Raw genomic sequence first — 15624 nt, forward strand, 5'->3', positions numbered from 1 at the left:
GTGGACATGGTTCAGACTGACGGCATATATCAACAACAACATGGAGTTTTAACTGACTGGATAAAATGGAAGAGCTTATTTATTATTTTAGTGGTGTGTGAAGGAGAAAAAACCTGAAAGACTTTTAGACTTAAACTGAAGCTTGGAGTGAAACTATACGCAGAAGAATGTTGCAGACATATGAATAGTTTGGTTACAGTGGCTTGATTTTTTATTTTATGTTCCTCCTGACGTGTGTGTTTTCACCATAGGCACTGTAATAACAGAAGACAACATGGCTCAGATAAACCCCATGCCCATGGGCCCTTGGAAGGTAAGCTTCACCCTCCATCTCCCACCAGCACAAGTAACATGGACGGATTTAACTCGATGACAACACCGGGTAATGCTCTGATAAATACTGAGTTGTGTTTATCTCTTGTGTCGTCTTTGGTGCGTCACAGATCACTGTGTACGACCAGGAGTTCTTCCAGGGCAGGCGTATGGAGTTCACCGCCAGCTGCCAGAACATCATGGAGTGTGGGATGGAGAACATCCGCTCCCTGAAGGTCGAGTGTGGCGCGTATGTGTCCAAAGATCTTTTCTTCACTTCATCAGATTATACAAATATAGGAACGATACCTCAATAATTGTTGAGATACTTGAGGGATAAGGCTATTTCGTTTTTTTGGCAACTGACCATATTTAGTAAATTCAGAATTTCTTCCCTTTTCTTACAGAGAAGATAGCTTATGTTCAATTTCTAGATATATTATGATTATAACGTTATTATAATTACTAACATTATTAGCAGATAGAGTGTTTTTAGCCATAAACTCTCAAATATGATCAATTCCAATAGTTTATAGGTAGTAATCTACATCTTAAATTTAAATTTACTATATTCAGTTATTTCAATGAGTGTATCATAAAGGGTTAACGACAACGTTTATTTTCCGACTCTTCTTCAGCTGGGTTGGCTACGAGCACTCCAGCTTCTGCGGCCAGCAGTTTGTCCTGGAGAAGGGAGACTACCCTCGCTTTGAGGCCTACAGCGGCAGCAACTCCTACCGCATCGAGAGGATGATCTCCTTCAGGCCCATCTGCTGTGCTGTGAGTTCAACCTGAGGCATCCTACCACTATAGCTCCATCACTAGGGGCAGTGGGGCTCAAACCTGTGTTTTCTCTCCTTTGAACAGAACCACAAGGAGTCCCGTATGACCGTCTTCGAGATGGAGAACATGGTGGGTCGTCAGTTCGAACTGTGTGACGACTACCCCTCCCTGCAGGCCATGGGCTGGATGAACAACCAGGTTGGATCCATGCACATCCAGAGTGGAGCGTAAGTCTTTTCACATGATGCTTGACGTGACGAAAACATTTTAAACATATGAGCTGTGACAGGAAGTACTTTACTAGAGTGAGCTCAGAAAGTCTCTGGATTCTTGCATCAGCAGGTGGAAATCCCACCAGTTATTGTTGAGGGGGGCAAAAACAGTAAAAAAAAATTTTTTTGAAATTTAAAACACTGTGGAGGCTACAAGAGAGAGACCTGGTCCAATGATGATGAACAGAATTACACATACACATACAGCAAAGCTTTGTTTCTCTGCCTTCTGGAGGTTTTGGAAATTTCTTAATCTCCTGAACTGTCCAGGACAGGATAACTTTGTTACATTGCGAGGGCCACATAGAGTTCATCCTCACTACCGGAAGGCCACAGTGTGATCGAGCACTTATAGCACAAACACTTACAAGGATTGTAGAAGCTAATTTAAAGAAAACAACTAACAGTATGGCTTGTCAATTGATACCTGATTGAAATATACCTACAACGACTTTCCATTACCTGTGAAGCCAATAATTTGTCGATTTTGAAACACTGGATTAATTGATGTGGGGAAGCCTGTTGTCCATGTCTGATCTGGGAGTTTTACTTACGAAAGGAACACATTCCAAAAGCGGTGATACGAGAGGAATTAAAAGGCTAAAAACAAGTGTAATCAAATCTATTAGGGGTAAAAATGATCTGTTTTTCCTAAATAAGTCAAGACATTCATGTCCCCTAAAGTGATTTCCACCTCTGCCTACGACAGCGCTAAGTGATAATATGAATCAATTAGTGTGTATCTATAAGTACAATGTGTGTGTCTCTGCAGCTTTGTGTGCTACCAGTACCCCGGCTACCGTGGCCACCAGTACATCATGGAGTGTGACTGCCGCGGAGGAGAGTACAAGTGTTACCGTGAGTTTGGCTCCCACTCCCAGACTCCCCAGATTCAGTCCATCAGGAGGATCCAGCACTGAGAGATTTCCTGGCCCAGCTCCCACTCCTCCCCCTCCTCCCACACTCCCATCCCTCCTTCAACTCCACCGCTCCTGCAGACCTCCATCGCCCCACAGCTCCGCTGGTCCAACTAGTCAAAGCAGGACCTGGGACTGGACTTGAGGTGCTCGCCGGTGTCAGCTGTTCACCAGTACTGCATTTTTTTTTCTAAGAAAAACATCACAAGAAAAATGAAAGATGTAAGAAAGACAGAAAATAGGAATGACCGAATTGAAAGAAAAAGTTGAATCAATGTGAAAGAGCGACCTCTTCCTCTGAGGTCGGCCACAGGTCGGTGAAAACATCCTAAGGTTTTTTTTTTTTTTGCTCTTTTTCATCTCCACCATTGATGACGATATCGTCATCATCTCCATCATCATCAGCTTCTTCTACATCAACACAACATCCAGTCTTGCTGTTACTGTGATATCCATGACTGCCTGTGTTCAAGACGATGAATAAAGAGAATGAGCAAAGAGACGAAGAGATTCACGATACTGACGTTCACCTCTATCCCGCCTGTGTTCTGATTTTACACACTGAAGCAGTTGCAAACACCTGAAATTTTACAAATCAACCAACAAAACAGACCCATCATACAACTTCTTTTCCCAGAGAAACACAATAGTGGTTCATTATAATGTTTGTTCAAACCTCAAAATTCTTCGAAACTCATATTTAATAAGAAAGAGTTTTGAATTTTCCAAAGACATCAATTATAGTAATCTGCAGCTTCGATAAATGTACAATACGTCGGCACTAATTTAAAGGTATGAAGTGAAGTGCAACAGATTATCTAAAATACAGCCAAGACAATGTAAAATAACATGATTTTTTTTTTCAATTAATGCTTATTAAAGGGTGAAAATATACCAAATTAAGTTAAATATGCACAAAAACTGCATTTTAGAATGATTACAATTACTTTGTGATGAAAATTAAACCATTTCAGGAACATTTTGAAAATGTACAAAAGCTTTGAAGTGTAATTTGAAACATAGGTTTTGGAAACCGCAGAAGATGAATACACTAGAAGTAAGAAGATTAAAATAAAGCTTTAGCCAGTCACAGCTCTTAATAATCTAAGAGAAATATCCACATCCAAATCTCATAATCCTGATGAAAACACTGAGGAAAAGCCTTTGTTGTTAATGTCTGAAGTCACGGAATAACTGAGTCACATGACACAGGAAAAACAGAAACAGACAGACAGAGTTATTTTATTGTACTTAGACAAGTTTCTTTTTAGTTGTATTTATTTTACTTGTGATGGTTGGGTTCTATTTGCTGAACTTGCTTATGAATATAAACAAATTCCAGTCCTAGAAGGTGTTTTTATTCTTGGACAATATTCCAACAAGTAGTTTAAAAACCTGAGCTACTCCCACAACATCAAAAACCTGTTTATTCACTGATCATAGCCGAGTAAAGAGATGTATTATACACATTTCATCCAATTATGCCACTGGTTTATTCCCACATTTACATTCTTTACAGTGACATAGGAGATGAAGTCTGTTTCACTAAATATTAGGGAACATGCACCATACATTCAAGTTCTGTACCTGCTTTTCTGTTTTTTTTTTCTGCTTTGTTTACACAATACATAAAGCTCAGAAAAGGTTTTTAGCATTTTAAAGTTTCACCCTATCAACAACCACATCAAGACAATAACAAAATCAGCTTACTACCACATGAGAACTATTGCAATGATTAAAGGATTCATGCATTTATTTTCAGTAGAGGCTGGAATATTGTATCAGTGTGTTTACAGGTCTCAGTAAAATAAAAATAAAAACAGTTCGACAGCTTCAGCTCATCCAGAATCCTCACCAACATAAAGAGGGTGGAGAACATTACACCCATGTTTCAATCTCTGCTCTGGCTGCCTGAGTGTCAAAGGATCCACTTTCAGGTCTCACATCTTGTCTCTAAAGCCTAAATACATCTCAGATATACTTGTAGAATATGAAACATCCAGACCACTGAGGTCCTCTGGAAGCGGTTTACTCAGTGTTATAGAGTCAGAAGAAACAAGCTGAAGCAGCTTTTAGTTCATATGTTTGTCACCTATGGAAAAAAAAAAAAAACTTCTTGAACACCTGGTGACTGCTGACACTTCTTTTAAATTAGAACTTAAAATATAAACAATAAACAATAGGTTTTACTGATTTCATTACCTTCATCTTAATAAAGCCTTCACTTTATTTGTTCTCCTTTTAATGCATTATTTGTCTAGTTTTGATGTATTTCATAATCTTAATTGCCTAAGATTAAGATTCTTATTTGCCTTGTTTTAATGTGTTACTTTTATTTCCTTGAAAAGCACCGTGAAAAAAAAGACGGGTGTTTTAGAGAAAGAAAGAAAAAAACTTTTGTTGATTTTGTTTCATTTTTCACCCTGTGGTTTGTAACGATAAGCAGTTTGGCATGCCGGCCGCTAGATGGCACTGTGTCAGAGCGGTGAAGTGCCGCGACTGTTCTCCCTTCTTGACGGCTGATGACATGTCTACAACAAACATGGCGACCGGAAGCAGCTACTGGGAAGGTAAATAAATCTACATCTTCTTTAAAACTGATTATTTACCGTTCTTTATTATTCCTCCCACTGACATCTACCACGGTAAACAGTTTACATGCTACTTTAATAAACTGTCTCGTATTGGGGCGCGGGTATATCTATGTTAATCTGTTCGCCTGCTAACGTCGAAGTTAAAAAGTTCTGACTCTGTTATTAAAAGACAAACTCTTTAATAACTTCATCTTTCACGTTCACTCAAATTCTATTCGAGGGTATTTAACCATGCTGCTCTGTCACAGCAGCTTATAACTTCATTGCTGGTCAGTAAATAAAATCATCTCTAATCAATCACAACATTATTGTTGTGGAAAAATGTCAAACAGTCATTTTTAATCAGTTTCACTTGATCAATGTCGAAAATGTGTCCGACTTTCTACTCTATATTCTGTTGTATTAATGACATACTATTTAGCAAGTATGTCGTTTTGTCTAAAAGCTTTCTTTTAATTATTTATTAAAATATTCAGGGATACCACTAACAATTGACTATCTGTTGTTTTGTTTTTGTTTTTTCCATGATATAATTGTTGTTTATTTCTTGATGTATATGTCACAAAATATTCAAACTTAGTCCTAAGGCAGAGCATTACACGTCTTTAAGTTTACTGACCAACAGTATTTAATCTCTTTCTATTTTTAGAAAGTTTATTGACATGTATGACTGTTTCTCTGTGTTCAGATTTGCGGAAGCAGGCCAGACAGCTGGAAAATGAGCTGGACCTGAAGCTGGTCTCCTTCAGTAAACTCTGCACCAGTTATAGCAGCAGCAGCAGCAGTAGTCAAGGCCATCATACCAGAGACAGCAGGTACTGACTTCACTTTTACAAGGGAAGAGTAAAATTTAACTCTGCTTCACTGCTTTTCACACAAAGCTCTTTTTTCTCCCCATTTATTTTTCTCTCACTCAGGACTGATTCTCTTGGTTCATCACATGACAACATGCTGGTGGCCATGACTGCTGAGCTGGAGCAGTTGTTGACAAATGTAAGTGAGGTATCATAGGGAAATGGTCTCCAGTAGCTGCTGGCTGTGCATTTCTTGCAGGTTGTTTGTTTTACAGCTGTACAGACTGTTAGAATCACAATGCATCTCCCTCACTGTATACGTATTTCTATTTAGTTTTGACACTTCAAATTGTAATCTGTCCAAGTTGTTATAACTCTGCTGAAATTTTTGAACCTTAAAATGTTCATGTTTTAGCTTGATGTTGATTTTGTCTTTTTCTGCCAGCTTACAGCTGTGAATGAAAAAATGGTGGAATACATAAACATCCCTGGAGGTGTGTCACATAACGCTGCATTGATGCACACCTTACAGAGACACAGGGATATTTTACAGGTACAATATGACAAATTTCTTTGCCTTGCTTTCATTTCTCGTACTCATACTATATTTAAGCGGTGCAGGCCTAGTGGATTGGTAGTTGATTATCTCATTGACTGCAAGTAATAATGTTTTTTTTTTTTTTTTTATCCCTCAGGATTACAGTAACGAGTTCCACAAGACCAAAAGTAACTTCCTCAGTCTGCGAGAGCGAGAGGATCTGCTGGGCTCAGTTCACAGAGACATTGAGTAAGCACCTTCAAACATCTCAAAACCACAGAAAACACTGTATTCCTGCTGAACAGACATAGTTTTGTGGTTCAGTTTCACAGTAATCATTCACATCAGTCTATGATAAATAAAAAAAACACACACTGATGATAATCGATATGATCTGACTGAATTATCATTGTGCATCTCCCGTGCAGTTATCGTGACGGTAACTACAGCTGTTTGAAGCTTTCAATACATTTTACTTCTAATGTGAATGGCTGTATATGATCATGTTACATGAGAGGTGAACAATTTTACACAAGTCCTGATTAATGATTATTTTCGAGAAGATAAAGTTGTTTTGTGAAACAAGATCCACCCGGGCGACAATAACAGAATCCTCACATTCATGTTTCACTGTGAAACAATAAGGATGCAATAGTGCAGTGCTGTATGAAAGTTAGCGCTGCAGAATATATTTCAAACTATTGGTTTAACCTTTTTACTTATTTGCAGTTATGATAGATAGCTGGGTCATGTTTCCCTTCTCTGTGTGTCAACACATTCGGCCAATCAGATGGAGCCTTATTGATCTGGATTGTGTTGTTGGCAATGTATCATAATTCACATGATTTTTTTCAATGTTCATCAGAAGAGATGGCAAGAAGTAAGAAGCACGGAAATAAATAAAACAACGCTGCTCGTTAGAAAAAGAAAGGATCATTTGCTTCATGCTCACCGTCTCCCCCGCATCCCTCACTGCTTCACCAACCATCTTCATGTCCTCCTTCACTAGACCATGGTCTTCCTCTTCTCCTTTTGTCTTGATACATCTACTGTCTCTGGCCTGGTCTGTCTAGCTTTAGCTCTAAACTGCTCAACCTCAGCTGCTGTCCCTCTGAAAGTTTTAAAAGGTAATTTGAAAATCAGCAAATAATTAGCTTTTTGAAAACTTTAGATTTTGCTTCCAGAAATGAAATAAATGATCACACATCCATTTTGTGTTCGGAGAGCAGGTTATTTCATCTTAACAAAGATGTACAGTCACAGTGGTTTAGGAGACTAGTGTTGGTTTTGAGTCAAAGCAAAGACTTGAAAGAGACTGCAGCCTTTCTGAGCGGCAGTGCTGTAAGAGAGACCGTATCTATACTTGCCGAAGCTTAGTATTAAATAAGTACACTACATTTTAAGTCCACATTCTGTTGGAACTGCCAACATTTTTTCTCCTTTTATGTCCTCGGTCTGTTCCTCCCCCCCCCCCATGAAGCACGTTGCTATATTTTCTTGACCAGCAGGAGGCAGAAATGTACAGTTTTCTTCTGAACATCCCCCACCCTTTACTACGCTCCATCCCCTTGATCATGTTTCATCCTCTAATAGGAGGCACCTCCTCTTATTAGCAGATCACCCTCCTCTCTCTCTCTCTTTCTCTCCCTCTCTCTCTTTTTTTCTCCCTCTCTTTCTCTTTCTCCCTCTCGTTGCATCTCTGTCTTCCTCATGGGACATCCTTCCTAAGTGCCTCCTACAGTAAATCAAACCACAAGGCTTTCATTCAGCCCGAGCTGAGGGAGAGTGGTTACATCTGGCCTGCTGATGCACAGAAATGCTTTATCAGCGGAGGAAAGGGACGACACGGCAGTCAGACGGAGCGAGGGAGACATAGTCGTCCTGATCTTATGTTGACCGATCACAGAAAATGATGACAGCCAGTTTTAATAATTGACATGGAGCTGACAAGTGTGAGGAAACGATGAAGGAGTTGGAGGAGCAGAGCAGATGATGAATTGACTCAATGATCAGTCCAGAAAAGGGCGTGGACGCTGTAAATAAAAGATGGAGGAACGGTGCTTTGGATTAAGAAGAGCGACTCACTTAAAAGCTTTAACACAGGAAGTACATCAGCATCCAGGCATCAGTTAAACAAGAGTGAAATAACCTTTTTAGACTCAATCAGACTTCAGTTACAGACTGGTGTTTGGATAATCGCTTCCTCAGCATCTATCTAATCCAGACACAATGTCCATGCAAACGCCCACATGGCTGTTTTCAATGCTCTCCTGATCATGTTATCATGATTTAGGTGTCATTTACTTGCCTAATTCTTTCACAATTAAAGACTGAACATTTTCTATTTATTCACTGTGCACAGTCCGGTCTTCCCTTTTTCATCTTTCCCCTTGTTTCTTGCTCAGGTCCTACAAGAGCAGCACAGGGGTGAATAACAGAAAGACAGAGCTCTTCCTGAAGGAGCATGAACATCTAAGAAAGTAAGTTTTTTTTTTTTCTTTTTTTTTCTTTTTTTTTTTTTAAGAAAACAGCACATCACTGAGATACACCAGATAAGAGTACAGGAAATTAATGTTTCTGTGTTCAAAAAGGTCCATGGCTTTGTCTGATATCATTGTTTGTTACATGATGGACTCTGTTTATTCAATATTTATAAAATATAATGAAAAAATTCATGTCTATCCTTTCAGAGTGAATAAAGGGTTTTGTACCACACCGTTTTTTTAAAAAAACACATCTTTACTAAAGTCAGACATCTCACTGAGTGAGTGTACTGGGGACAACAAGCCACAATTATAACACATATTCCAAAAACTAGAGAAGGACATGTAGAGAAAGCAGAAAGGTAAAAGACTGAATGTAAATTACTACTGAATGACCCAGTCATACCAACTGAAGAATCACCAATGGACCTCAAATGCATGTTTTAGGACCGTGGGAGCAAACTGAATTACACAGAGAAAGCCCACTCACGCACAGGGAGAACATGCAAACTCCACACAGAAAGCCCAGCCAGGACACAGGAGTGCTAACCACTGCACCACTCAGAGTAGACACCAAACAGCCAAACTGGAAGACAAGGTAGGAAGATATTCAAGATCACCAGAAACTGATTTGAAAGAACCTCGAAATGACCCAATCATAATCATCGTGAGATCATAAAAAAAAACTCCCAACAGGAACCATTTTAAATGTTACGTAAAAAAGGAAGAGGAGCAAAAAAGCCCAACAACTATGAAAGTTACACTCAAAAAGGCAAGATTTTGACTGAAATCAACCATCAAGAAATGCAAAGTGGCTTTAAAACGATGTATGATGACGTAAAACACTTAAAAGATTTAGCAACACAATTCAGATCTCCAAAGTTTGGGGTGTTAAGACTCATATTTTCAGTCTGATGCCCGTCATGTGCAGAGGACTTTGTCATTTTGCAATCCACCCGTTGCGAAAAGTTGTCACTTCAACCAAAAGATGTAATGAAGAAAGTGTGAATGTGCAGACTCAGAAGCCGCCCCGGCCTGTGGTTTCCAGCCGCTAATGAAGGCCGGGCAGGAAAAGCATGGCAGCAGAGAGACGGTGGGAGAAGTGGACGGACAGACGGAGGAAGCAGAAAGCGCCTTATTGATTTCTGTCTTCCAGCGAACGTCGGAACAGGATGCGCGCTGCTACCCTGATACGCTCTGCTCCGCCCTGAACCCAACACTTCGTACTTCGGCCCGTCACTAATGGCGAGCAGAGGAAACCTCGTCCACTCGGTCTCCGCATTCGCCCGTCTTAGCGGCTGTTTTGCTTACAGGTGCTGAGAACAAATAACCAGAGTGACGTCACTGTCATAAAACTTATGTATGCAGACGTATTGCACACATTAAGTGACATTAATCGACCCCCCCCCCCCCCCCCCCCCCCCAATCCTCCATTAACCAGCACTTTGTCCTCTCTCCTAGGAGGCAGACCGAGTGCTTCTGTTGTGATAATAGAGCAGACGAGCTGTGTGGCTTGGTGAATCAGGGCTTCCCCTGTGTCCGGTTTTGCCGTTTCACGACTCCGAATAAAGACATTTAATCTGAAATTGTTCTCAAAAAGTATATGCTAGGGAGTATAAGTCTATAACCAGACACATGATCTTACTTTTTGTCTGTTTCCTGCTTTATGTTCACAGCTCAGATCGACTTATTGACAATGCAATAAGGTAAGCTGCTTAATTGCTCTCCCCACCCGCCTCCTGTTTCTGCTTTTACGCTCACTCACTCACCCTCATGTGCAAACACAGATAATTCAGACAGGCACACCTCCCTGCCTTTTAAGGTTCCTCAACAGAAACTGACGATGATGATGATGATGATTTTCCTCGTGGTTTTTTTCTCCCTCCAGCATCGCCATGGCGACCAAAGAGAACATGACATTTCAGCGTGGGATGCTGAAGTCCATTCAGACCAGGGTCACGACATTGGCCAGTATCCTTTCAACACTGAGATTTCCTTCAAATTGTTGCTTGTAAGAAAATTTCACAGGGGCGCAGTGGTCGGTAGTCATGCCTCACAGCAACGGGTCTCCCAGTTTGAGTCTGTGCTCGGAGGGGTTTTCTCCTGAAGTTTGCATGTTTTTCCTACATATGTGTTGTTTTCTCAGGTGCACCAGCTTCAAAACAGGCCGGTTAGTTCAAGTGGTGACTCTAAAGTGCTCGTCTGAATATGTGCAAGAAGTAATTGTCTTTGTTTGCTCTGGGATTTTAACAATGAATGAATGGATGATATTTGATAATGAGTTATTTATACACTTACAACAATCATGCATTTGACATTTATTTATTTCCACTTTTATTCCTTCACTTGTATTACTTTAGGGGTGGGGGGGGGGGGGGGGTTGTTTGTTTTACTGTTGTTGCTGCTGTGTTACTAAAACCTGTGAAACTGGAGTGTGAATAGTTAAATTACTGAATTCAATGAGTCCATGGTGGTTTGATATCCTGCCCTCTGGGATGTTGTTTTCCAGTTATGGGAAGGGCTTTACTTTGGAAGGCACCAAACGGCTTCAGGTAGGGCTGCACGAATTAGAAATTGGGGCACTGGGGAGGCAATTTTATTCAACTTGGAGTCGCTAGATCTAATCCCAGCTGGTTCTGTCTGAAGGCAGGGATCAATGTGGAGAGATCGCCAGTCCATCACAGAGACATTTAGAGTCACCACTTAATCTCAAATGCAGAATCTGGAATTTTCTCAGCCAACCACCGTCCCTGTTTCTTACTTACTTACTAGCAGGGAGAGAAGCCCCGTTTGGATTATTTTTCCTTCACCACACTCTCTCACCTCTCAGATCGTTTCCCTGCCATCAACAACCTCATCCAGAAAATCAACCTGCGCAAGAGACGGGACTCCTTCGTCCTCGGTGGCGTGATTGGCGTCTGCACTATCCTCCTGTTGCTCTACACTTTCCACTGATCGGACCAAAAAGTGGGAGTCAGATCAAGTATTTCTAAGAAATGTTCAGATTTAAATATATACCCCTCATTAATTTACCATTCACTCTTTAAAACTATTTAAAAAAATAAAAAAGTCTTAACATGCAAGAATTGAAACGCTCAAATTTGGGAGTTTATTTATTTTTTTGAATCATGATGTTTCCATTTGGGAATTCCTGTATGCTGCCTGTACTCTCTTTCTAAGTGTTCATGTGGTACTTTCTTAAATAAAGGTGATGAGTTCACGTTCAGGTCAGTCATGCTCATTCAAGTTTATTTCAAACATGCAGAACTATGGCACAGTAAACCAGTCATACAGTATAAATGTATATAAACATGAACATCATAGTGCCACGATCGGTGCATACAAGAGGGGAACAGCCCCGGTCATATCTTGCAGTATATTGTAAACATAATGAGGTACAGAGATCCAGAGTCCAAAACAGGAAGTCAGTTCAGTTTATCATGTCGGAAAACACAAAGCAACATATCACACCGTGACTGCGGGAAGGCATTGTTGTGATGGATACACATGTGATTTTAAACTTGGTGTAAACAATGTATGAAAACAGCTTATACATCTTCAAATACCCAGAGTCCAACAGAGAAAAGAGAGTACAGTCTGTACCTCGTTGCAGATATTAGAGGGGGAAACTTGGACAGGCAGTGGTGACATTAGGGACCAGAGGTGCATTTGTGTGTTAAACATTTGTTTGTTTGTTTGTTTGTTTGTTTTTTTAAAGATCCTCCAATCAAAATTCCAATGAGCAAAATGTACAATTGGATGGTACGTGTGTGGTGGTGCATGCTTCAGTGCCCCACTAGTTCAGTCAATGGCTAAGTTGCAGTTTGTCCACAGTGTGCAGCCTTTCTTTTCCGTCCATGGTCCCTGAGTTTCTGGGCTTATCAGGCAAAGACAAAATGGAATGCGACTTCTTTCCTCCTCCAACTTCTTTTTCTTTTCTTTCCTTTTTTTAAGTTCATAGCAGAAATAACAGTAGTTTGTAAATTAGAGTCTCGAGTTTGATTTTGTGCTTTTTTTTTCATCTTCAAACTTGACCCGCTCCTCATCCTCTTCCTCTCCTCCTCCGTCTCTTGTGCAAATTTGAGATCAGATGAAGTCAAAGGAGGCTCTTTAAATCCCACAGATCACTGGGTCTCTGAGACACAGACAGAAGACACAGAAACATTAGGAAACGGCGCAACACTGAGATTAGTGTGCAATCATATTGTATTTTTTCTATCCATACCTAATGTAAACACTAGGAAGAGAATGACAGCCACACCCAGCAGTATGGCCAGGATGCTGAGCACCATAGACAGACGCTCATACTTCTTTGCTCCTTCTATATCTCCTGTCTGGAGAACAGACCTTGACTATTGGGTCAGTGAAGAAGGAAGGAAAGAAAGAATTATTTAAATGCAAGCAAAACACGTGAAAAACTGAAGCTGATGAATAAAACCCACAAAGTTTTGGGCTGAAATAAAGTTGATATAGAACTCACCACATTTGCAAACCACAAGGCACATATGTTGACAGGGTATGCGGGGCAGATGCAGGACAGCACGGCCAGCCAGAGGTACGTCCGGGGCGCGGACCCGCGTGGCACCGGGGAGGGCAGCGGGCCCAGACTGAGCCGGGACGTGGACCTGGGTGGGGCCGGCAGCTGCCCCACGGAGCCCGACTTCAGCGGCGATCTGTGTCCGTTCTGCTCGGCGTCCAGGGAGCGGACGCTCCCTCGGATGTTGAGGGAGAAGGAGTCGGATGACTTGATGTTGCTCTGCCCACTGGGCTCCGTGGTCGCTGCGCTCAGCAGCTTCTCCGTGTCCTGGAAGCCGACCGGGTTGGAGCCTCCTCTCTCACCGAGGGCGCTTTTCCCAAAGGCAGAATCAGTATTGATAGCCATCACTAGAAGAGAAAAGTTATCTCCACTTGGTCTTTCTTATCTGGCCGAAGCGCTTTCCTGTGGATGGAGATGCTGCGGAGTCCTTCCTTCAGATGTTCTCCATTGGGGGTCATCAGATTAAATCTTTTAAATTCAGAGAGCGTGACGCAGACAAGGTAAACTACTTAATTAAGCAGTCTAACTTCATCAAAATGTCTTATTGATGAGCGAGATGTTATTGATGTCTGAGTCCCTCCCGAGTTTAGTTGGCGGTGTGCGTCTGGACTCACGCCTCGTCTTTTACCCCCCACCCCCCTGGATTATGTAGTGAGGTATTACCGCATCCCTTACATCTCTCCAGCAACATCCCCAGTGCTTGAGGCCTACTTATGCACCGAGCGAGGTATGTGACAATGCAAAAACAACAATTAAACCTCCCCCGAAGTGAACGCGCGCGGTGCGTAAAAGCTTTCCATTTACGCGCGGGGCGCAGCAGCTGGATCACTATATAGGAGGGAGCAGAGGCTTAGTGATGGGAGAGAGAAGTGCAGAGGGACTGCTGTGAACACTGGACCACAGTCCTTTCAGTACATCCACTACCTGCTGACTCAGACACTCAAACTGGAAAGTTGAATTTTCCCTTGAGAGCATTCCAGGTGTCCAATAAATCCAGTGACCTTCTCTCTCAGTGCGACTAACTGGTTCTCCTTTTTATGTTTATGAAGTTAATCCAAAAGGCTCTTGTCTCAAATGTCACACATACAAGACATTGTGAATCCATTTGCTATTAGAATGTATCACCTGTACGAACAGAAATTCCTTGTTAGGCATATTGCCCAAAGTTAAAAGTATTTATGTGACACAATGTCTGCAGCTTCACTGGAAGCCAACTTTCCTCTTCAGGTTATTGTAAAGGTGTTTGGGTCTTGCTGTTGTGAAGGCTACTACACTCATGTTGCGATATTGACACTATATGAAGAAATGTAAGTATTTTCAAGATGCGAAAAACATATTTTTCCTGTTAATTAGACACCAACAACTAAAACGATTCAAGCATAATTCACATTTTGATTGTGGTGGTTTTGGCCAATAATATCTGAACATCCTGAATATTGTAATATTTCAGATACTGCGTTTTTGAGTGTCATGACTTACAGAAGAATTACTCCCCCCCCCCCCCCCCCAAAAAAAAAAACAAACAAACAAAATACAAATACATAAAAAAAAATAATAGACCACTTAATGTGGAATGGATTTAAAGTACACGGATGTTTCACAGTTTTGATTAGATTATAGAAAAAATTAGCTTTTACATTTAATTCGTTTTTTGTGTGTTTTTTGAATGCATGCATGACTGGATCTGCTTATTATTTTGAATTCACAAACGCAAAATAATCAAATATAAAAAATCTTTCAAGTTTTTCCACAGACTTATAACATTTGCTCAATATTTTTTAATCTAATAAAAAAAGTGACCAACTTTTTTATGCTTTATTAACACAGCCAAGGCGCACCATACAGACATGATTTGGGGTATATTTTATTTCTAGGAAAACGTAATAAAGGAGCATTTAAATCAACGGCTGAGCGTTCATTAAATAACACGTGAATGGGGACACAGGGATGACGCTCCTCCTGTGAAATCTGTTTCAACTTCAGTTTTAAAGATTGCTGCGACATCTAGTGGCCACTTCTTAGAACTACATCCACGACTCAAAGTTGTGAATGTAGCAGCCCTCAACTTTTATATATTCCAGCGGCAGATAACGCTGATCGTTGTAAGGGTAAAAACATGTTATCTTTTCTCGCGGAGGGCAAAATTGTGACCTAGAAATTCTAACACAAGATATCAAAGAAATGTTTTTAGACTTATTGAACACAAATAGCACATCGGCATACATGTATTTAATGTTTTTCTCCTTTTAAAAAGTGTATCAACATAGCAGTTGCAGAGTAATTACAAGTAATGTCGGGTTAAAATGACTTCCTCCTGTGTCAGATTTATACCAGGAGGCCCAATAACTGCATCACCCCGATGTGACTCAACCAGGTTGAAACAACAGCCTTGGG

The 15624-nt window shown here is 40.8% G+C and overlaps 3 protein-coding genes across 3 annotated transcripts; 2 read left to right on the forward strand and 1 right to left on the reverse strand.

Moving 5' to 3' along the window:
• Positions 1-274: 274 nt before the first annotated feature.
• LOC308121934 (beta-crystallin A1-like) lies at positions 275-2287 on the forward strand (the record flags this gene model as incomplete). Its single annotated transcript, XM_080483471.1, has 5 exons — positions 275-313; positions 444-562; positions 951-1092; positions 1180-1322; positions 2140-2287. 5 exons carry the CDS (start codon positions 275-277, stop codon positions 2285-2287), a joined length of 591 nt encoding a protein of 196 aa, XP_080339597.1.
• Positions 2288-4761: 2474 nt separating this feature from the next.
• On the forward strand, positions 4762-11923 carry LOC308121485 (Golgi SNAP receptor complex member 1-like). The gene is made up of 9 exons (XM_080482738.1): positions 4762-4854; positions 5567-5693; positions 5796-5871; positions 6118-6225; positions 6368-6459; positions 8616-8690; positions 10370-10399; positions 10582-10664; positions 11524-11923. Exons 1-9 carry the CDS (start codon positions 4812-4814, stop codon positions 11646-11648), a joined length of 759 nt encoding a protein of 252 aa, XP_080338864.1. The 5' UTR covers positions 4762-4811; the 3' UTR covers positions 11649-11923.
• Positions 11924-12817: 894 nt separating this feature from the next.
• LOC308121877 (trafficking regulator of GLUT4 1-like) lies at positions 12818-13575 on the reverse strand (the record flags this gene model as incomplete). The annotated part of the gene is made up of 3 exons (XM_080483403.1): positions 12818-12828; positions 12919-13045; positions 13174-13575. 3 exons carry the CDS (start codon positions 13573-13575, stop codon positions 12818-12820), a joined length of 540 nt encoding a protein of 179 aa, XP_080339529.1.
• Positions 13576-15624: the final 2049 nt, after the last annotated feature.

The sequence above is a fragment of the Lipophrys pholis genome (assembly GCF_963383615.2).
Source record: "Lipophrys pholis genome assembly, chromosome: 16".
Taxonomy (NCBI): domain Eukaryota; kingdom Metazoa; phylum Chordata; class Actinopteri; order Blenniiformes; family Blenniidae; genus Lipophrys; species Lipophrys pholis.

Excerpts from the sequence above, each read along its gene's own strand:
- LOC308121485 (XM_080482738.1), top strand. The coding sequence starts at position 4,812 with ATGTCTACAACAAACATGGCGACCGGAAGCAGCTACTGGGAAG. Across the intron at positions 4,855-5,566 it reads CGGAAGCAGCTACTGGGAAG|ATTTGCGGAAGCAGGCCAGA; the intron begins GTAAATAAATCT and ends CTCTGTGTTCAG. Across the intron at positions 10,400-10,581 it reads CTTATTGACAATGCAATAAG|CATCGCCATGGCGACCAAAG; the intron begins GTAAGCTGCTTA and ends TTCTCCCTCCAG.